Below are 23,402 nucleotides of genomic sequence, written 5' to 3'. Positions count from 1 at the left end.
GTGGGGCCAGGAGGTCTCTGGTGGACCAATGTCCTGAGCTCGGCTCTCCCACCTCATAGGCTCAGGCCTGACACCCGTCCTGAGCACCAAGACCCTGTCAGCCACATGGCTCAGAAGAAAAGTGAGAAAAAGAAAGAAAGAAAGAAAAAATAAATAAATAAAATAAAATGTTTATTAAAATGGAAAAATTATTAAAAATTAAAAAGTAATTAAAAAAAAGAATAGAGCAACCAAACTAAAATACAAATCCACCAATGATAACAAGTGGTAAAAACTATACTAAAAGAAAAAAGCAAAAAAACCAAAAAACAATCAGACAGTCAGAACCCTAGGTCAAATGGCAAAAGGAAAGCTTTTGGGAAGTCTGAGGTCTTCTGCCAGTGTTCAGTAGGTGTTCTGTAGGAGTTGTTCCACATGTAGATGTAGTTCTGATGTATTTGTGGGGAGGAAGGTGATCTCCATGTCTTACTCCTCTGCCATCTTGAAGGCACCCCCCCAGTTGCTACCATATTAACTGAATAATGTTTTATCTAAAAAACAGTAGTAGAAACAAACCTTTTCAGATGATTTGAAATTCCATATGGCAGAAACATCATATTTGTCATCTCAAACAGAAAACAAAGGAGTATCTTTTTTAGTCATTGCCAACAATTAATAATTCACAAGAAGAAAATTATTTTAATTGTTATGTTGAAGCTTGAACATTCTTCCTATGTTTTTGGCACTAAAATCTGTCCCCTTTTCACAACTGTCACTTCCATTTCTGGCAATGTGCAAAGTAGATACTGTGAAAATCTAAATGTGCTGACTAAAGTACAGATGACCCCTGAACAATGCAGGCAGTGGGAGCACTGATCCTCTGTGCAGTCAAAAACCCACATATAACTTTACAGTTCTGCATCCGTGGATTCAACCAAGTGTGGATCATGTAGTACTATACCACATATTTACTGAAAAAATTTGCATACAAGTGGACCTGCAGTTCAAACCCTTGTTGTTCAAGGGACAACTGTATAATTAAAACCTATTTCCATGCAAAGCCAAACACCTAGGAAAGTTAGAGAAATCTGTGCGGCAAAAAGTAAGGAAAAATCTGAAAATTCGAGTGTTACAAAGACATTTTCTTTGGCTCCTAAGAGTTGCCAATCTTCCTTAGCAAGGTGATTTGATTTCATCAATTGTGGCAAGGCAGTGGGCCTGAGCAATAAATGTATTGTAATAGAGATGCCCCAACAAAGTGGGAACACTCAAAGGGACACAACCCGGTATAAAGGATAGACTAGAAAAAATTTACCCACCGGCAAATGAGGATTAATAAAAAGCTTGACTGCACTGGCCTGTGCCAGAGGTAGGGAAAAAACTGTCCACTGAGAATTCATAATCAAGATTTGCACTTGTTGTTTAGGGGTTCATATTTAAAACACATACAGAACTTGTGAAGCACCAAACTGACAGAATAACATAAAAAGTGGTCTTCAATTGGCTGCACCACTGGGACACCAGCAGAAGGAAAAGCAAACTGCTCATAGAGAGTGTAACCTCAGACAAGACCTCCTTGGAGACTCACGGGCTTCTAGAGGCAACATGCCACCATTTTACTCTATTTTTCTTCCTAACACAGAAAGAAACCAAATATCACACAGAGATGAAAGAGGCACATGGCACAGTGGTTTAGGGTGTAGCCTCTGGAACCACGTTCGATAGTGGCTTTCGGACATTTAGCTAACTGGATGACTTTGAACAAGATACCTAACCTCAGTTTTCTCATCTTTAAAATGAGAATTATTATAGTACTTTATCTAACATATAAGAATTAAGTGAATTACTATATGGAAAGTAGTTAGAACCAGAACCATGCCTAGAATATAGCAAGCACTAAAAAGGGCTAGCTGCTCTTATCATCATTAGCATCACTGTTGTTATAGGTAATCGGTTACATTATCCCACCTATTTCATCATTAGGATTTTTTTCCTCCATATTTACCCAGATGCATATCCATCTGGCCTGCAATTAAATTTTAAGGTAAACCTAACAACTATATATAGAAAAATTATTTGATTTCACATGACTGGTCTTTGTTGAGAAGCAGCAGAACTAAGAACCACAGGAAAATGTAATGGGCAACTATTAAGCTATCTAATTATATAATGCATTTAGAACTTACTATTTATTTTTTTAAAGCTACACTTATATATAGGTTTCCAGCATAAATCATTTGCCTTATAATGTGTTATGTTAGGGCACACATATTTTGGTTCCGTAGAATCCAGAAAATGTTACATGGATAGACGCTCTAAGATACACACAAGGCTGAGTAAACTGAATACAGCTTTAACCTCAAGAATGGATGAGCCACAGTCATCCCAGCACCTCCCCCTGCTCTGCCACACACACCAGTGACAATGACCACCAGCCTATCGGGGGACTGGGCAAACAGGGTTAGGACAGCAGGCTGCCTCACCAAGTTTCTGTTGGAACTTTGAGACTCATGAGCTCAACAGCTCTTGTATCAGCTAAATTCTACCTGTTCTGCATCCCCTCTTCCAGGACCTTTCATGTTTTTCCCTTTCTTTCCAACTCCCTTCCTTATAATTACATCTGAGGGAAGAGATTCCTCAGCACCCCATCTGCCTACTATGAACTCCTAATGAAATTTCAGCTTTGTCTCTAAAAAGTACAATTAACTGATACCTGTCTCATGATGTAGTTTTGAGAATCATATGACACACATGTATAAACTGATTAATTATTTTATATCAATAACTCTTGGTGAGCTTCATACTTTAATTATATAGTCTTGCTTTACACTTGCTGAGGGATAGAGTACTATTCTGTTCATCTTTGAATCTCCTTAAATACCTAGCAATGTCTTACAAACAACAGGACTTTTATTCATTCTGTCTTTCATTTATTCAACATTAATTGAGCATTTCAGATGTACTAGACACGCCCTTGGCTTCGGTGTAGGTTAATAAATAACTAAAATTTACTGACTGACCTTTTCAATTGAATCTTGTCACAAGTCATGTACCTAGTGAGTGGCGGAGTCAGGAGATATCCTAGTTGTCACATTTATTCCCTTCCCAGCGCCCTGTACTACTTCCCATCAGAAAGGATAACATTTTCAAGATAACTCAAAAGTGACAGACTTACCATGAGGAAGCAAGCTCCAGAAAAGATGGCTTTCATCATCACATCCAGGTCTAATGGGAAGTGAACTTCAAAGTGGTCAGCATCACTCATTGCAGATAACACACCATTCCACTTCTGAGTAACACTGCCCACGTTGGATACACCATTGAGTGATTTGACCTAGAAAGACAAGAATGAGACTTTGTGATGATTGAAAAGTGTTAAAATACATGTTTTAATCTTCTAATTAGAAGCAGTTTATATTGAGATAGCATAAAAACAGTGCATGAAAAGGATATAGAAGTTATGTAGTTTCAAATGAAGAAAGGGTTAAGAGTTAGGAAAGGTTAGGTACTATGCAACTAGTTAAGAGCTAAGCTGGACTACATCTTAAAATTAGCAGGCAATGCTCTTTCTTCATCCTTAAATGAAGCATTAGGGGGAACTTGTGTCAAGAGGTATGATGTGAACTAATTCCTAAATTCTTTTCAACATAGCAAAGGACTGGGGATTGGGAGGAAAACTCCTCCAGTTCAGGAAGCCACATGAAAAAGCAAGGAGGTATGTATGGTGCTGTGCACTTCACACAATCCATATAATCACATAAGCTTCTGTAGGCTAAATTCACTGTCTTCTTTAAGGTATCCTAGGACACCAAAAAGACTCTGCTTCTAAAAGGGGGACCCTGGCACTTGCTATAGGGTAAATGTGCTAATTTCACTTGGTCATGGGAATAATACACTCTTTTCTCCCCACACTTCAGTTTATCCACATTTTCTTTTTGCTACAATGGCCTTTTTATCACATAAGCAATGCCTGATGATACGGTGAAATAAAATGGGAACTCGAAAAGTTTACTGGATGTACATGATGAACTTAGCTGGATTGTAAGGCATTCAGAAAGGAATCTTTAAAAAAATCCAGGAAATATTTCTGTGAATTTCTTTTGTCAAATTTGTTAGACAATAAGGAATTATTTGTAGCCACTGAAATAAAGGCAATGTTGGGTTTTTTTTACTGAAAAAATGCTATAATATGACCTATTATGAGTTTTACCTGTACTAAAAAAATAGATTAGGTCAGGTTATTTCTCTCATAAGGTTTTTAATGAGTTATTACTCTTTTTACCTTTATCAACTGCTGAAATCATCAAAAAAAGAGCTCACATTTTGGAAAAATACCATGCAATCCATTAGCAATCTTTGAAAATATTTTGATGTCAGCTGGTTAACTCTTTCACCATACTACTATATTCATTTTATCAGTGATATTATAAACCTCAATTCACTTAACATGAGATAGTGGACTGAAACAATATCATTCTGAAGTTGGTTACCCCAGGTAGAGAAAATTCTAAATACATTATTTTAACATTAGGTTACCTCAAAAACAGAATCTGAACCACAGCTGTAGGTGGAGCACGGCCCATGCACTCATATCACATTTTCTTTCTTCTCTTTTTGGATGCTGTATACCACCCTTCACAGGTTCCAGTGTTCCATGACAAAGCCAGTGGTGATGCCAGGACACTGCACCTCCAGCTGTAAATGAAGCAGTGACAGAGGCGAAGATGCTACATTTATACATGTACACATACACACCACCTAGATGTGTTCTTAACTCACTCAAGAACTAGGGAAACTGTTGTTGGGAGAGATAGTCCTCCATGGATCTCTGGCACTTCACTCCTACTCTTCAAGAATGTCTTTGCAGGGAGGAACTTTGAAGGATGGGGCCACGTTTTCCTTTAGGGCACAGAGGAAGCTTGATTACCACCTGCTATAAAACAGCCAGTTCCCTTTCTAATTTTATTGTGGGTGTGGTTATAAAAGGGAATTTTTGTAGTGCTGAACTGTTGGGTATCTGTATTGTGGTGGTGGATACAGGAATCTACACAAGTGATACAACTTCACAGAACACACACACACACACACACACACACACACCACGAATACAAGTAAAACTAGAGAAATCAGAAAAAAATCTATCATGGGATAAATGTTCCATAAATTGAGTAGGCTTGTCATTTTGATTAGCTTTACTACATCATGGCTTACTTTAATCTTAGGAGGCTGCACTTACAGGATATGAGAAGAAAACCAAGCCATGAATATGAAGCAAATATCTTTTGTATATTCCTAGAATATCCAAAAGAATCAAGGATTAGAAGTGAAGATTCATGCTAAATACAAGGTTATTATTACAAAAACAGTAATGATAAAGTATAATACCTGGAAATAACAACTGACATTTTTTGAGCACTGTACTATGTGCCAGGTGCTGTTCTGAGCAGTTTACATTTATTTACTATTTAATCTTCAAAAAAATCCAGGTGATATGTACTATTATTATCTCCATTCTATAGACAATCCAAACACTTAATTATTGGGCTTCCCTGGTGGCGCAGTGGTTAAGAATCCGCCTGCCAATGCAGGGGACATGGGTTCGAGCCCTGGTCCAGGAAGATCCCACATGCCGAGGAGCAACTAAGCCCGTGCGTCACAACTACTGAGCCTGCGCTCTAGAGCCCGTGTGCCACAATTACTGAAGCCCACGTGCCTAGAGCCCGTGCTCTGCAACAAGAGAAGTCACTGCAATGAGAAGCCTGCACACCTCAAAGAAGAGTAGCCCCCGCTCGCTGCAACTAGAGAAAGCCTGTGCACAGCAACGAAGACCCAACAGAGCCAAAAATAAATAAATTAAATAAATAAATTAAAAAAAAACCATAATTATTAAGTATCAGCATTTACTAAATGTTAATGTATTAATGTAAATATATTAATTAATGTAAATGTATAAATTAATATTTATTTACATTAATACATTAATATTTAGTAAACACTCATACTTAACATAATATGTCTTTTAAAAGTAATTCTGTGGGGTATTATTATATGTATTTTATGTATAAGAACACTGAGCCCCAAAGAGGTTAAGTAGACTGTACACATTTAAGTAGGTAACATACATAGAATTCAAAATTCTGGTTGGTCTCTATTTAAAGCTGCTTTTCTTCTCCCTGCAGCAAACAATTTTCCTAGAGCTGCACAGGTTGTAGAAGAGTAACAAACTGTAACCCAGAACATCTGCTTTCTAGTTCCAGCACTGCCACCAGCTGAACGTAACACCGTCATCAGGCACTTAAATCTTTCTGAACCACTGTTTCTTTATCTGTAGCAAGACATTGGGTTGTGATGGGTAGTGTAAAGTTATCTAAAATCTCTTCTAATTCTAAAAGCATAAGTGTATGCTTAGCAACACCTTATCTAGGGATCCAAAGAGACGTTTAGATAAATGTGTGTGACTTCTGTTCTAGGTGATAGGTAAATTTCTAATTCAGTAGACACAACTGATAGAATTGTGGTCACTGACTAAACAACCCTAATCTGTGCTTGACCCACCAATTACCATTGAAGAGCGTGAACCCATAAGAAAAAGCCCTTTGTGATTTTTCTTAGGTGAAATAATTTGGTTTCCCCCTCCCCACCAATCTTCCATTCTGACTGGCAGAGCCAGTAGGAAATCCCCTCCTCTGTAGTTTTGGAAGGAGCATAGCCGTGCGATGAAGAGTTGGATCAGGAAGAAACAATGGATTAGACTTCCATTCTCTGACTTCTTGCCTGGGGCAGGGACAACAGAAGTTGGTGCATCTGAAAGGTCTCTTGCATTGTCATGACTTCTGGTCCATACAGTCAATGACCTGAGAGCCTCAACTCGATTAGTAGTAAGGCACCTAGAATGTCTTTAATTGTGTAGTAGGGGTGAAATGGAATTTTGTCTGTGTCAGATGGAATTCCTGTGGGGTTGTTAGATCCTGTTTCATGAAGGAATAGTAGGTGGACAGCCGCTAATGTGTCTCAGCATCATTCTGAATAAAGCTGGCTGCCTCTGTCTTCAGTTACAATGTAAGCTATCTTGTCCAGGTTGTTTTTAGCATGGTATCTATAACTAGTTTCAAAACCTGCCATCATTAAAAAACAAAATGAGAAAGTCATCTTAAATTAGAAGTAGTGAAAATGGTCCTCAAGAAGTATTTGTGCAGCATTTCTTAGGGTATAAAGAAAAACAGCTTTTTAAAAATTTTATTTGAAACATACACAATTGATTCAAACATCAAAATATTTTATAACCCTTATAAGTATATAAGTCCTTTAGAATTTAAAACATTTATTTTAAGCTCAGGGCAAAATGGTTTAAAAATGTTTTTTTTCACATAACAACAAAGATGGAAACCATACTGAGTAAGACTGATCATGTTTTATATAATACCTGTATTCAGAAAACTTGACTTATAAAAATATTTTAATGAGATTATACTTTGCATCATGAAATAGTCAGTTTGTGAACTGTGGTAAGATGATCAATATCATTGCAACTTGCAAATAGAAAAAGGGCCAAGAAGAGTTAAAAGCTTTATGCTGTAGCCCAACTAATGTGTAGAGTTGTTACTTTAAGGGTCAGGAATGCTTTACTGATAAAGGACAAGCTTCATGTTGACTGTCCTCATTTTTCCTACTTCCAAAGCAAGGATCATGGACTGGAATTCAGTAAATCGAGATTCTGCTTTTCTCTTGCTAAGTCATTTAGTTTTTCTGCTCTTTTTTCCCCCTCATCTATAAAAGGTGAATGATGGGGGTGGAGAGAAGGACTAAGTGTAGGACCAAATAATATATAAGATCTGATGATTATCTGATTTACAAATAAATAAAATTACACAAAATAATTCTCTTAGTTTCTATAGGACAATCTTTCCTCTTTGAACCACTAAAAATTGATTAAAGAAGAAAGTGGATATTAGATAATTCTGATTCAAATGTTGCTGATTCAAACCTGATTCAAATATTGCTGAACATTACTGGATTATACATACTTTCCAGAGGTTCAAAACGCTGAAGAACGTGTATGCTGTCCAACTATTGGGATTTTTAAAGTATCTTTAATATGAGTAGAATTAATTATATATTTTTTCAAGTGAAATCAGCCTATCTGCACCTGATCAGATGGTTATTAGCAGAGCTGTCCAGATAGGAAAAACACTTTCCTCCAGTTCAACCGTAAAAGATTGAAACATTTATCTAAAATATCAGAAAATCACCTTCCTGCTACAGTAACTGCATTGAGAAGCTGTGTTGACATAGATTGCTCCTAGCTCAGTCTCCTCAGTCCATACTCACTGACACCTTTGACATGTCTTCCACAGACTGGACTTGTCAGGAAGTTCAGGACAGTTTAACATGGACCAGCCATAGAGAAGCCAATTTTCTCAGCGGCTTTGGGAGAGTGAATCAGCTAGTGGACCTTATACAGGAATGTCCAGTTTTGTATCATTTCACAGGTACTTCTGAGAGAGTAACAATGATTGCCATTCACTTGAGTTACTAAACACCAACATCTTCCCTTAGCGCACACTTTAATTAGGAAAAGGTTGGAGAGGGCAGGGAACATGACTAGGATTAGGGCACAAGAGAGGAAAGAGAGGTTGGGAATACCATTAGATAAACTTTTTATCTTAGTTTTACTTCCGAATTACTCCCAAGAGGGACATTTGACAGGCCTATTATCTATTACACTTGAGTCCTTCCAGCAAAAGGAAAGAAATCTCCTTGAGGACAGACCGATCATACCTTATACAATTTTACATCGTTCCTAATTTGTGAACACAGAACATTGACTGAAATGCCATATTTCCTTAAATATCTGTTGTATAAATTAATGAACAAGTTAATGAATTTGGTGAATAAGTTAATGAATAGATTTTGAAATGAATAAAATTGAAAGTGACTTAACTGAGCATGAATGTTTAGTCATGTTGTTGATTACAGGAGGGTAGAGAGAACACAATCCATGCTTAATTCAAGACTTTTTCTTCTATGAAAACACAACCAGATGGGAGAGGGGTCTGAACGTGTCTTATAATTTTTCAAAAGTGGCCACTAAAATGGTTTATCATCCCTTTAAAAATATTCTAGGATCTTAAAATGTAGGATTAAAAGATAAAACAGGGCTTTCCTGGTGGCGCAGTGGTTGAGAGTCCGCCTGCCGATGCGGGGGACACGGGTTCGTGGCCCGGTCCGGGAAGATCCCACATGCCGCGGAGTGGCTGGGCCCGTGAGCCATGGCCACTGCGCCTGCGCGTCCGGAGCCTGTGCTCCGCAACGGGAGAGGCCACAACAGTGAGAGGCCCGCGTACCGCAAAAAAAAAAAAAAAAAGTCCTGTACATTTTGTGCTCCTTGTTGATAATCTGAAAAGAGGGTATTTTAATTTTCTAGGTGTTTATATACAGGAAATGTAACGTTTTCTGTAGATTAAGATTAAATGTAGTTATCCAGTTTACTAAATTTTCTTAGTTTTTCAAATAGCTTTTCAGTTGTTTCATTTGGATATTCAAGGAATACAACCATATTATGCATAAAGGTGGTTTTTGCATCTTCTTTTTCCATTCAGAGTAACGTGTTCTACCTAATTTGCTTGGCTGTACAATTCACAGTATTATCACATTGATTGTGTGATGGTGAACATTCTTGTCCTTTTCAAATTTGACGGAGATGATAGTAGTGTTTTACCATTAAACATGTCAGAACAACAGAAGATTATCTGTATATTCCTATCAGAGAGACGTGCAACTTAAAATACTAATTTATAACGCTTTAAGTAGGTGAGAAATGAACTTAGTACACACATTTTCTTCACCTAGACCTGTTTAGGTGGCTCCAATTTTAAATGTGTGATATAAAATTTAAAACTCAATGCAGGTTCTCAGTAAAGGTAAACAAAGGGGGAGAATATAAAATTAAGAGAAAACCTAAGTCTAGAAATATAAGTTTTATTTTACATGTAAGTGCATCCCGATATAATTACATCTCTCCAGTTTGCCTGAATGCTAAAGTGATAGATGGGTTCTTCCTGTAACCCCGCCCGTCAGGCCCGTCAAGAAGTGATTACAAACCCTTTTACCTGCGAGTCGACCTGACCCGGTTCCCCAGAGCTACGCGGAGGGAGCACCCGCCGGAGACCCCAGCTGAGTCGCATCCGGCGGGACCCGGCCGGCGGGACCCGGCCTGCGGGACAGAAACAGGCGGGTGGCGGGCGGCCCCGGGCGGCGGGAGGCGCGCCAGGAGAGGCGGGAAAGGGGCGCAGCTCGGCCAGGCAGCGCAGCCCGCTCTCCGGGGCGCGCTTCTGCGCAGGCACAACGGTCTCCCCAACACAGACTCCGTCTGGGGACCACGGCCGCCGACTTCAGATCCAAAGGACCCCGACCCCTACTCAGCGCCCGAGACCGCTCCCTCCCGGCAGTCCCGAAACTTCGGGAACCACCTGAGGATGTGGCGCGGGGCGGCCTCCGGCCTCGGGCCTTTCCTCGCGGCTCCCGCGACTCGGCTCTCCGCCCGCCTGGCCCCACTCACCTCCCGGCCCGCTGTCCGCACGGCACCCACGACGCCAGGACTGGGGGTCTGAGTTTATCCAGGGAGGAAAGAGAAAGGGACGGGGCCGGGAAAGGGAGAAGGAAGAGGAGGATTTTCTAATTAAAACCAAATAGAGCCCCGCCGGGCAGGGGGCAGGGGGCAGGGGTCGGGGGTCGGGGGCGTGACCACGCGGGCGGGGACCCTCCCCGGGCGCCGTCTCCCCGCCCCGTCCCGCCCCCGCGCTGGGTGCTCCGCCGCTCCGGCTCAGCTGCCTCCTGGAGGCGTGGGCCGCCGCTGAAGCCGGCTTTCAAGTAAAAAACACAGCGGACAGGAAAAGAGGGCAAACTAGTTGTCACCGCTCACATGTGAGGTGAAGAAAAAGATAAGAGCAAGTCGACGGTTGCCTCTAATCCTAAAGGCACTTTCTAGAGCCTGTGAGGCAGGGCTTCGTGGCAGAGATTAAAGAGCCCAGAAAGGAAAAGAAGAAGACACTTTTCGTAAGAGCCCTGTTAATTTGCACCTGTCAGTCCCTCACACGCTTGGCTTGGAGAATTGGCCTTGGCGATGCAATGTTGGCTGGAAACACTGGAGCGCGGGGGCTCGGGCATTTGTTTTCCTTTCCACAGGATTGGAGGAGGCCAGTTTGATGTTGGAGGGAGGGAGGAAGGGGTGCCAGGAAAGAGAGGTGCGGGAGCTGTGTTGCCTGTGTTTTCTGGCATTGGGAGAACAAAGCCATGTGTTAATTATTGTTGTTAGGCACAAGTATTGTTTTCAGACTACTGAAGTTCAGGTTTGTGGTCCGTGGGGAGGAACATAATTCACTTGTCGCTGTTGGGTCAGCGTGCCCTGAGTGTAGTAAAGCCAATCTACTGACCTGGGGTCGTGGTGAAGGAAGGTGCAGTGTTTCTTGCCGGGCGCCAAGCAAGCAGTCTAGGCAGCTAGCGCTTAGAAGACCTGAACTCCCTGATGGCTTTCAGGCAAAGGTTTTTAAAGCCAGGGTGAAGGAGGCAGGTTGTGGCCTGAGCCATCAGCTGGTGGACATTCTTCTGATTGGTTGGTTGTGAGGTAATCAGGAGTCAACATCATCAACCTTCTGCTTCCCATCAGTCTGGGGCCTGAGTGTTTGTGGGCAGCATACCGTTAACTTCTTCCACCTGGTGGCGGTTTCAGTATCTGCAAAATAGCTCAAAGATATGGCTCAGAATATTATGTATGGCCCTTGAGGAGGAACTAAAGGTCCTCGACTTTGTTTAATGGCTAAAACTATTATAGGATTATTTTGTCTTGCTTGACTGTTTTCATTTCTTTCTGCATTTTCTCACTTCTCTGATTAAATGTATTCTTTGGAACTCAGTGAAGACCTAGGAGGCTAAAGTTTTTCTACAGACAAGAGGCAGGTGGAGAATTTTGGGTGGGGGAGGTCTGTCCCAGAAAGGCCCCACAGAGTCCTGCTTGGTTACTCACTGGAAGGATAAGACTCTAGAGGTCCCAGACCTCTAGATTAAGCAATCAAAACTGGACAAAAATGGATTAAGCTCTGAAGAGTACTTCGCAGTGCCCCAGTATGGGAGAAGTTTGGATAGAGGAAAGCATATGGGAGGGGAGTTCTGCAATTTTCCATCTTCCTTTGTTTGCATGCTATTTGTCAGTATGTGTGTGAGAATAAATTTTTAAAATCATACTGTAGTTTTCCTTAGAAATTGCACAGGACATTTCCCTTTTTCTTTTTCTAAAATTTTCTTATTGAACAGGACATTTTTCAAATGTAGAAAGTGTGTTAAAATATAAAACAAAGAAACAGGCACCAAAGCTATGACCAGTTAAACTCAAGTCTTTCTCAAAGTCAGGATCTAATGATGTTCCAACTTGAATAAGTCACGTGACAACAACTGCATCTTTTTTGTTTTAAGTATTTGTTTCCACTTGTCTTGATGTTTTTAGCTGCATCTTTTTGTGTTGTGTGTTGTTATTTTTAACCAGTTGCTCTTATGTTGTCACAGTCCACTTAGAGTTAATATTATGTCACTTCATACAAAATTTAAAAATTTGCAACAGTATGTTTCAGTTTCTCAATCCTTTATGTCATTGTTGTCACATATTTTACATGGACATATGATATAAATTTCACGTACATTGTTATAACTTTGGCATAGAGTCAGTTCTCTTTTATAGGTATTAAGAGAAGGGAAAAAAGAAGATAGATCTTATACTTACCCGCATATACATAAGTCCATGTGCATTTTATTCTTTCTTGGACATTGGAGTTTCATATAGTGTCACCTCTCCTTGGGCTAAAGAATTTCCTTTTGGATATCTTAAAGTGCAGATCTGCTTGCAGTAAGTTCTCTCGGCTTTTATTAATCTGAAAATATATTTATTTTGCTTTCATTTTTGAGATTCATCTTTACTAAATATAGAATTGTGGATTGACAGTGTTTTATTTTATTTCCGCACATTTTAAAGATAGTATCACTTTGATTTCCATTTTTATCTGTCGAGTAGGCTGTCATTGTTTTATATCTTTGGCTTTCCTGCAGTTAGTCTAAAATATGTTAAAATAGTTAGTCTAAAATATGTGGTTTTCTTTGTGTCTTTCCTGCTGGGAGTTCTCTGAGCTTTGTGGATATGTCAGCTGATTTTTTCCCCAAAATGTGGTTACATTTCAGCCAGTTTTCTTTTAAACTATTCTCTGTTCCATTCTTTCCCTTATTTCCAGGAATCCAACTGAATATATGCCAGAACTCTAGATAGTGTCCCACAGATCACTGAGGATTTATTTGTATTTTCTTTCTTTTATTCTTTTCTTAGAACTGGATATTTTCTTTGAATCTCTCTACAGGCTTTGACCTTTATTTCAATCTGCTGTTAAGCCTCTCCAGTGATTTTTCCATTTCAGGTGTTACACTTTTCAGTTCTATTCTTTTTTTACATCTTTATTAGAGTCTAATTGCTTTACAATGGTGTGTTAGTTTCTGCTTTATAACAAAGTGAATCAGTTATACATATGTTCCCATATCTTCCCTCTTGCGACTCCCTCCCTCCCACCCTCCCTATCCCACCCCTCCAAGCGGTCACAAAGCACCGAGCTGATCTCCCTGTGCTATGCGGCTGCTTCCCACTAGCTATCTACCTTACATTTGGTAGTGTATATATGTCCATGCCTCTCTCTCGCTTTGTCACAGCTTTCCCTTCCCCTTCCCCATATCCTCAAGTCCATTCTCTAGTAGGTCTGTGTCTTTATTCCTGTCTTACCCCTAGGTTCTTCATGACATATTTTTTCTTATATTCCATATATATGTATTAGCAAACGATATTTGTCTTTCTCTTTCTGACTTACTTCACTCTGTATGACAGACTCTAGGTCTATCCACCTCATTACAAATAGCTCAATTTCGTTTCTTTTTATGGATGAGTAATATTCCATTGTATATATGTGCCACATCTTCTTTATCCATTCATCCGATGATGGACACTTAGGTTGTTTCCATCTCCGTGCTATTGTAAATGGAGCTGCAATGCACATTTTGGTACATGACTCTTTTTGAATTATGGTTTTCGCAGGCTATATGCCCAGTAGTGGGATTGCTGGGTCGTATGGTAGTTCTATTTTTAGTTTTTTAAAGAACCTCCATACTGTTCTCCACAGTGGCTGTACCAATTCACATTCCCACCAGCAGTGCAAGGATGTTCCCTTTTCTCCACACCCTCTCCAGCATTTACTGTTTCTAGATTTTTTGATGATGGCCATTCTGACTGGTGTGAGATGATGTCTCATTGTAGTTTTGATTTGCATTTCTCTAATGATTAATGATGTTGAGCGTTCTTTCATGTGTTTGTTGGCAGACTGTATATCTTCTTTGGAGAAATGTCTATTTAGGTCTTCTGCCCACTTCTGGATTGGGTTGTTTGTTTTTTTGTTATTGAGCTGCATGAGCTGCTTATAAATTTTGGAGATTAATCCTTTGTCAGTTGCTTCATTTGCAAATATTTTCTCCCATTCTGAGGGTTGTCTTTTGTCCTTGTTTATGGTTTCCTTTGCTGTGCAAAAGCTTTGAAGTTTCCTTAGGTCCTATTTGTTTATTTTTGTTTTTATTTACATTTCTCTAGGAGGTGAGTCAAAAAGGATCTTGCTGTGATTTATGTCATAGAGTGTTCTGCCTATGCTTTCCTCTAAGAGTTTGATAGTTTCTGGCCTTACATTTAGGTCTTTAATCCATTTTGAGCTTATTTCTGTGTATGGTGTTAGGGAGTGATCTGATCTCATACTTTTACATGTACCTGTCCAGTTTTCCCAGCACCACTTATTGAAGAGGCTGTCCTTTCTCCACTGTACATTCCTGCCTCCTTTATCAAAGATAAGGTGACCATATGTGCGTGGGTTTATCTCTGGGCTTTCTATCCTGTTCCATTGATCTATCTTTCTGTTTTTGAGCCAGTACCATACTGTCTTGATTACTGTAGCTTTGTAGTATAGTCTGAAGTCAGGGAGCCTCATTCCTCCAGCTCTGTTTTTCGTACTCAAGATTGCTTTGGCTATTCGGGGTCTTTTGTGTTTCCATACAAATTGTGAAATTTTTTGTTCTAGTTCTGTGAAAAATGCCAGTGGTAGTTTGATAGGGATTGCATTGAATCTGTAGATTGCTTTGGGTAGTAGAGTCATTTTCACAATGTTGATTCTTCCAATCCAAGAACATGGTATATCTCTCCATCTATTTGTATCATCTTTAACTTCTTTCATCAGTGTCTTATAATTTTCTGTATACAGGTCTTTTGTCTCCTTAGGTAGGTATAGTCCTAGATGTTTTATTCTTTTTGTTGCAGTGGTAAATGGGAGTGTTTTCTTGAATTCACTTTGAGATTTTTCCTCGTTAGTGTCTAGGAATGTTAGAGATTTCTGTGTATTAATTTTGTATCCTGCTACTTTACCACATTAATTGATTAGCTCTAGCAGTTTTCTGGTAGCATCTTTAGGATTCTCTATGTATAGTATCATGTCATCTGCAAACAGTGACAGCTTTACTTCTTCTTTTCCGATTTGGATTCCTTTTATTTCCTTTTCTTCCCTGATTGCTGTAGCTAAAACTTCCAAAACTTTGTTAAATAAGAGTGGTGAGAGTGGGCAACTTTGTGTTGTTCCTGATCTTAGTGGAAATGCTTTCACTTTTTCACCATTGAGGATGATGTTGGCTGTGGGTTTGTCATATATGGACTTTATTATGTTCAGGAAAGTTCCCTCTATGCCTACTTTCTGGAGGGTTTTTATCATAAATGGGTGTTGAATTTTGTCGAAAGCTTTCTCTGCATCTATTAAGATAATCATATGGTTTTTCTCCTTTAATTTGTTAATATGGTGTATCACATTGATTGATTTGCATATATTGAAGAATCCTTGCATTCCTGGAATAAACCCCACTTGATCGTGGTGTATGATCCTTTTGATGTGCTGTTGGATTCTCTTTGCTAGTATTTTGTTGAAGATTTTTGCATCTATGTTCATCAGTGATATTGGCCTGTAGTTTTCTTTCTTTGTGACATTCTTGTCTGGTTTTGGTATCAAGGTGATGGTGGCCTCGTAGAATGAGTTTGGGAGTGTTCCTCCCTCTGCTATATTTTGGAAGAGTTTGAGAAGGATAGGTGTTAGCTCTTCTCTAAATGTTTGATAGAATTTGCCTGTGAAGCCAGCTGGTCCTGGGCTTTTGTTTGTTGGATGATTTTTAATCACAGTTTCAATTTCAGTGCTTGTGATTGGTCTGTTCATATTTTCTATTTCTTCCTGAGTCAGTCTTGGCAGGTTGTGCATTTCTAAGAATTTGTCCATTTCTTCCAGGTTGTCCACTTTATTGGCATAGAGTTGCTTGTAGTAATCTCTCATGATCTTTTGTGTTTCTGCAGTGTCATTTGTTACTTCTCCTTTTTCACTTCTAATTCTATTGATTTGAGTCTTCTGCCTTTTTTTCTTGATGAGTCCGGCTAATGGTTTATCAATTTTGTTTATCTTCTCAAAGAACCAGCTTTAGTTTTATTGATCTTTGCTATCATTTCCTTCATTTCTTTTTCATTTATTTCTGATCTGATCTTTATGATTTCTTTCCTTCTGCTAACTTTGGGGGTTTTTTGTTCATCTTTCTCTAATTGCTTTAGGTGCAAGGTTAAGTTGTTTTTTCGAGATGTTTCCTGTTTCTTAAGGTAGGATGGTATTGCTGTACACTTCCCTCTTAGAACTGCTTTTACTGCATCCCATAGGTTTTGGGTCGTCGAGTCTCCATTGTCATTTGTTTCTATGTATTTTTTTGATTTCCTCCTTGATTTCTTCAGTGATCACTTCGTTATTAAGTAGTGTATTGTTTAGCCTCCATGTGTTTGTATTTTTTACAGATCTTTTCTTATAATTGATATCTAGTCTCATACCTTGTGGTTTGAAAAGATACCTGATACAATTTCAATTTTCTTAAATTTACCAAGACTTGATTTGTGACCCAAGATATCATCTATCCTGGAGAATATTCCATGAGCATTTGAGAAAAATGTGTATTCTGTTGATTTTGGATGGAATGTCCTATAAATATCAATTAAGTCCATCTTGTTTAATGTATCATTTAAAGCTTGTGTCTCCTTATTTATTTTCATTTTGGATGATCTGTCCATTGGTGAAAGTGGGGTGTTAAAGTCCCCTACTATGAATCTGTTACTATTGATTTCCCCTTTTATGGCTGTTAGTATTTGCCTTATGTATTGAGGTGCTCCTATGTTGGGTGCATAAATATTTACAATTGTTATATCTTCTTCTTGGATCGATCCCTTGATCATTATGTAGTGTCCTTCTTTGTCTCTTCTAATATTCTTTATTTTAAAGTCTATTTTGTCTGATATGAGAATTGCTACTCCAGCTTTCTTTTGGTTTCCATTTGCATGGAATATCTTTTTCCATCTGTATGTGTCTTACTTACTTTCAGTCTGTATGTGTCTCTAGGTCTGAAGTGGGTCTCTTGTAGACAGCATATATATGGGTCTTGTTTTTGTATCCATTCAGCCAATCTGTGTCTTTTGGTGGGAGCATTTAGTCCATTTACATTTAAGGTAATTATTGATATGTATGTTCCTATTCCCATTTTCTTAATTGTTTTGGGTTCGTTATTGTAGGTCTTTTCCTTCTCTTGTGTTTCTTGCCTAGAGAAGTTTCTTTAGCACTTGTTGTAAAGCTGATTTGGTGGTGCTGAACTCTCTCAGCTTTTGCTTGTCTGTAAAGGTTTTAATTTCTCCATCAAATCTGAATGAGATCCTTGCTGGGTAGAGTAATGTTGGTTGCAGGTTTTTCTCCTTCATCACTTTAAATATGTCCTGCCAGTCCCTTCTGGCTTGCAGAGTTTCTGCTGAAAGATCAGCTGTTAACCTTATGGGGATTCCCTTGTGTGTTATTTGTTGTTTTTCCCTTGCTGCTTTTAATATGTTTTCTTTGTATTTAATTTTTTACAGTTTGATTAATATGTGTCTTGGCATATTTCTCCTTGGATTTATCCTGTATGGGACTCTCTCTGCTTCCTGGGCTTGATTAACTATTTCCTTTCCCATATTAGGGAAATTTTCAACTATAATCTCTTCAAATATTTTCTCAGTCCCTTTCTTTTTCTCTTCTTCTTCTGGAACCCCTATAATTCGAATGTTCTTGCGTTTAATGTTGTCCCAGAGGTCTCTGAAACTCTCCTCAGTTCTTTTCATTCTTTTTTTTTTATTCTGCTCTGCAGTAGTTATTTCCACTATTTTATCTTCCTGGTCACTTATCCGTTCTTCTGCCTCAGTTATTCTGCTTTTGATCCCTTCTAGAGTATTTTTAATTTCATTTATTGTGTTGTTCATCATTTTTTGTTTCATCTTTAGTTCTTCTAGGTCCTTGTTAAATGTTTCTTGCATTTTGTCTGTTCTATTTCCAAGATTTTGGATCATCTTTACTATCATTATTATGAATTCTTTTTCAGGTAGACTGCTTATTTCCTCTTCATTTGTTAGGTCTGGTGGGTTTTTATCTTTCTCCTTCATCTGCAGTGTGTTTTTCTGTCTTCTCATTTTGCTTATCTTACTGTGTTTGGGGTCTCCTTTTTGCAGGCTGCAGGTTCATAATTCCCGTTGTTTTTGGTGTCTGTCCCCAGTGGCTAAGTTTGGTTCAGTGGGTTGTGTAGGCTTCCTGGTGGAGGGGACTAGTGTCTGTGTTCTGGTGGATGAGGCTGGATCTTGTCTTTCTGTTGGGCAGGTACACGTCTGTTGGTGTGTTTTGGGGTGTCTGTGGACTTATTATGATATTATGCAGCCTCTCTGCTAATGGGTGGGGTTGTGTTCCTGTTTTGCTAGTTGTTTGGCATAGGATGTCCAGCACTGTAGCTTGCTGGTCGTTGAATGAAGCTGGGTGCTTGTGTTGAGATGGAGATCTCTGGGGGATTTTCGCCATTTGATATTATGTGGAGCTGGGAGGTCTTTTGTGGACCAGTGTCCTGAAGTTGGCTCTCCCACCTCAGAGGCACAGCACTGACTCCTGGCTGCAGCACCAAGAGCCTTTCATCCACACGGCTCAGAATAAAAGGGAGAAAAAGTAGAAAGAAAGTATTAGTAGAAGTAGAAAGAAAGAAAGATAGATAGAAAGGTAGAAAGAAAGAAAGAAAGGAGGGAGGGAGGTACAAAGCAAGGAGGGAAGGAAGGAAAAAATGAAAGAAAGAAGATAAAGTAAAATAAAGTAAGATGAAATATAATAAAGTATTAAAATAAAAAATAACTATTAAGAAAAAAAGATTAAAAAAAAAAAGGACAGATAGAACCCTAGGACAAATGGTGGAAGCAAAGCTATACAGACAAAATCTCACACAGAAGCATACACATACACATTCACAAAAAGGAAAAGGGGAAAAAATCATAAGTCTTGCTCTCAATGTCCACCTCCTCAATTTGGGATGATTCGTTGTCTGTTCATGTATTCCACAGATGCGGGATACATCTAGTTGATTGTGGACCTTTAATCCACTGCTTCTGAGGCTGCTGGGAGAGATTTCCCTTTCTCTTCTTTGTTCTCACAGCTCCCAGGAGCTCAGCTTTGGATTTGGCCCTGCCTTTGCGTGTAGGTCGAAAGTGGGTGTCTGTTCTTCACTCAGACAGGACGGGGATAAAGGATCAGGTGATTTGGGGCCTCTGGCTCACTCAGGCCGGGGGTAGGGAGGGGCACGGAGTGTGGTGCGAGCCTGCGGCGGCAGAGGCATGTGACGTTACACCAGCCTGAGGCGCGCCGTGCGTTCTCCCGGGGAAGTTGTCCCTGGATCCCGGGACCCTGGCAGTGGCGGGCTGCACAGGCTCCCCGGAAGGGGGGTGTGGATAGTGACCTGTGCTCGCACACAGGCTTCTTGGTGGCGGCAACAGTAGCCTTAGCGTCTCATGCCCGTCTCTGGGGTCCGCGCTTTTAGCCGCGGCTCGCGCCCGTCTCTGGAGCTCCTTTAAGCAGCTCTCTTAATCCCCTCTCCTCCCGCACCAGGAAACAAAAAGGCAAGAAAAAGTCTCTTGCCTCTTTGGCAGGTCCAGAATTTTCCTCGGACTCCCTCCCGGCTAGCCGTGGTGCACTAGCCTCCTGCAGGCTGTGTTCATGCCACCAAACCCAGTCCTCTCCCTGCATCCGACCGAAGCCTGAGCCTCAGCTCCCAGCCCCGGCTGCCCCAGCGGGTGAGCAGACAAGCCTCTCGGGCTGGTCAGTGCTGGTTGGTACCGATCCTCTGTGCGGGAATCTCTCCGCTTTGCCCTCTGCACTCCTGTTGCTGTGCTCTCCTCCGCGGCTCCGAAGCTTTCCCCCTCCAACCACCCGCAGTCTCCGCTCGTGAAGGGGCTTCCTAGTGTGTGGAAACCTTTCCTCTTTCACAGCTCCCTCCCACTGGTGCAGGTCCCATCCCTATTCTTTTGTCTCTGTTTATTCTTTTTTCTTTTGCCCTACCCAGGTACGTGGGGAGTTTCTTGCCTTTTGGGAGGTCTGAGGTCTTCTGCCAGCGTTTAGTAGGTGTTCTGTAGGAGTTGTTCCACGTGTAGATGTATTTCTGGTGTATCTGTAGGGAGGAAGGTGATCTCCACGTCTTACTCTTCCGCCATCTTCCCCTCGTCTCCCTGCCTGTTTTAAGCTACGGAGCTTTAGGGGTTCTTATGCATCGTTATTGTGGCAAAAATGGACACAAATCTCTTGTACAGTTCAGTGTTGCATCTTCTAATAGCTGCCATTTAAGCATTTGTATTTGTAGCTAGTAAAGAAATCTTATTTTTAAAATTTATTTTTAATTTAAAAATATATTTTAAAATAAAAAATATAGAAGATAATTTACCAACAACCATAATCCTACCACTGGACATAGCAGATAGTAACATTTCCCCATTTTGATTCCTATAGCAAGAATTTTAAACTTCATCAAAAGTCATTCAAAAAGTAAAAATTATAATTCTTTATGGAAAGCTTCAAATATGAACAATGAGTTACAACTGAAAAGTAATCAGAACTAGGTGATACTTACCTAAATTTCAGATAGCCTTTTAAAAAGAGAAAATCCCTATAATAAAGTTATTTCAACTTTGAAAAAATTAATTGGTATTTGTGATGCAAGAAGGAATATATATTTAGTTTTTCTGTCTGATTCCTGGCATAGAGCTCTAAAACTCGTATAACTTTCTGAGTGATAGGAATTGTAGGAGAGTTTTAAAATTATAACATGTGATCTTTGTCCCAGGTTCCTGGCACACATATGCTAAAAGCTTTGGAAACTTCTGAGTGATAAATCTTTAGTGGGCTTATGAGATGACTGGCTGTGGGCCACTGAGAGCTTCAGGATTGGGGCTGGTCACCAGAAAGCCCAAGCCAAGGATTAGAGACTTGGCAAGTGGAAGGGGAGTGGGGCTTGTGGGGGAGAAGTCGGGGAGAGGCTACAGATTGACCTAATAACCAATGGCCAATGATTTAGTCAACCAAACTAAATGATGGGGTTCGGAGATCTTCCAGGGTGGTGAATGCATCCATATTCTTAGAGGCTGGTGCATCCCAGCACCATGAAGACAGATGTTGTTCTGTTCAGTACCTTTTCAGACCTCACCCTATATACATGCATACCTTGGATATATTGCAGGTTTGGTTCAAGACCACTGCAATAAAGTGCATATCACAATAAAGTGAGTACATGAAATTCTGGTTTTCCAGTACATATAAAAGCTATTTGTAAATTATACTGTAGCCTATTAAGTGTGCAATAGCATTATGTCTTAAAAAAATGTACATACATTAATTAAATATACTTTATTGCTAAAAAATGCTAACCACATTCCAGCCATCAGTAAGTCATAATCTTTTTGCTGGTGGAGGTTTGAAATATTGTAAGAATTACCAGTTTGTGACACAGAGACATGAAGTGAGCAAATGCTGTTGGAAAAATGGTGCTGGTAGACTTGCTTCACTCAAGGTTGCCATGAACCTTCTATTTGTAAAAAGTGCAATATCTGCAAAGTGCAATAAAGTGAAATGCAAATAAAAGAGGTATGCTTGTACTTCATCTTGCTGTTCATCTGTATCCTGATAATATCCTTTATAAAACCCATTATCATGAGTAAAATGTGTTTCTGAGTTCTGTGATCCATTCCAGCAAATTTTTGCCTCTGAGAATGGAATTGTGAGAACCGCTGCTTTATAGAAGGTTGGTCAGAAGTGCAGGAGTTCTGGGACTTGTGATTAGTATCTGAAGTAGGGGCAGTCTAGTGTGACTGAGTCCTTAACCTGTGGGGTATGCATCAACCCCAATTAGTGTCAAATTGTAGGACAACCAGTTGGTGCCTAGAGAGTTGGAGAATTGTTTGGTGTGAGAAAAATATTCATACATTTGGTGTCAGAACTGTGGGTTAAAAATAACATTATGGGGCTTCCCTGGTGGCGCAGTGGTTGAGAGTCTGCCTGCCGATGCAGGGGACACGGGTTTGTGCCCCGGTCCGGGAGGATCCCGCATGCCGCGGAGCAGCTGGGCCCGTGAGCCATGGCCACTGAGCCTGCGCATCCAGAACCTGTGCTCTGCAATGGGAGAGGCCACAGCAGTGAGAGGCCCGCGTACCACAAAAAAAAATAATAATAAAATAAAAGCGTTATGTATATTACATTTGAATTGAATTCACAAATCCATAAATTTAGTACCAATAACTATTAAGATATTCTAAAAAGAAAACTATAGACTCACATAATATAAATGCAAAAATCCCAATAGAAAACTAGCGCATAAAGCTAGGTAAGTATCAAAAGAATATACTATCATAAGTGTGAAATGCTAGAAAATTGATACAATTAAAAACAAATGATCGTATCAGTGGTTGCTGAAAAGATATTATTTAATAATTAAGCATTTATATAACATTTAGTATATGGATGACATACAAAGGCTTTACAATTGTTAGGTAACTTAATGTACATAATAACCTTGCATGTTACATACTATTATTATATACATTTTCCATATATAAAAACAGAAGCAAAGAAAGGTTAAGTAATTTGTCTAATGTTACGCGCTCTTGATCGTTATAACATTCTTCCTTTTAAAAAGTTGATACTTAACTTTTAAAATTCCTAATGAAAATCTTAGTCTGGAGGTAGCAAACAATGGTCAGTGGGCCACATCTGCCTGCCTTCTGTTTTTGTAAATAAAGTTTAATGGTACACAAACATGACCATTCATTTATATATTGCCTATGACTACTTTTATGCTACAACAGTAGAATTGAGTAGTTGTGACAATGAATACATGACCCATATAACCTTAAATGTTTTCTATCTGGCCCTCTACACAAAAATTTTTTTTTCATTCCTGCTTTAGGTAGATAGGAATAG

The 23,402-nt window shown here is 39.7% G+C and overlaps 1 protein-coding gene across 1 annotated transcript in view; it reads right to left on the bottom strand.

Annotated features, from left to right (window-relative positions):
* Window positions 1-475: 475 nt before the first annotated feature.
* Window positions 476-23,402, bottom strand: part of LOC101281683 (phospholipid scramblase 2-like) — a 55,528-nt gene continuing 32,601 nt past the window's right edge. Inside the window, exons 4-5 of the mRNA XM_033402720.2 lie at window positions 3,155-3,313; window positions 476-605 (exon numbers count right to left, since the gene is read on the bottom strand). Of these exons, the coding sequence (XP_033258611.2) occupies window positions 531-605; window positions 3,155-3,313 (234 nt within the window). The 3' untranslated portion in view covers window positions 476-530. The remainder of the gene's footprint in view (window positions 606-3,154; window positions 3,314-23,402) is intronic.

The sequence above is a fragment of the Orcinus orca genome, chromosome 5 (assembly GCF_937001465.1).
Source record: "Orcinus orca chromosome 5, mOrcOrc1.1, whole genome shotgun sequence".
Classification (NCBI taxonomy): Eukaryota; Metazoa; Chordata; class Mammalia; order Artiodactyla; family Delphinidae; genus Orcinus; species Orcinus orca.
Note: the sequence above shows the minus strand (reverse complement) of the source record. Positions and strands in the feature narration are given on the sequence as shown.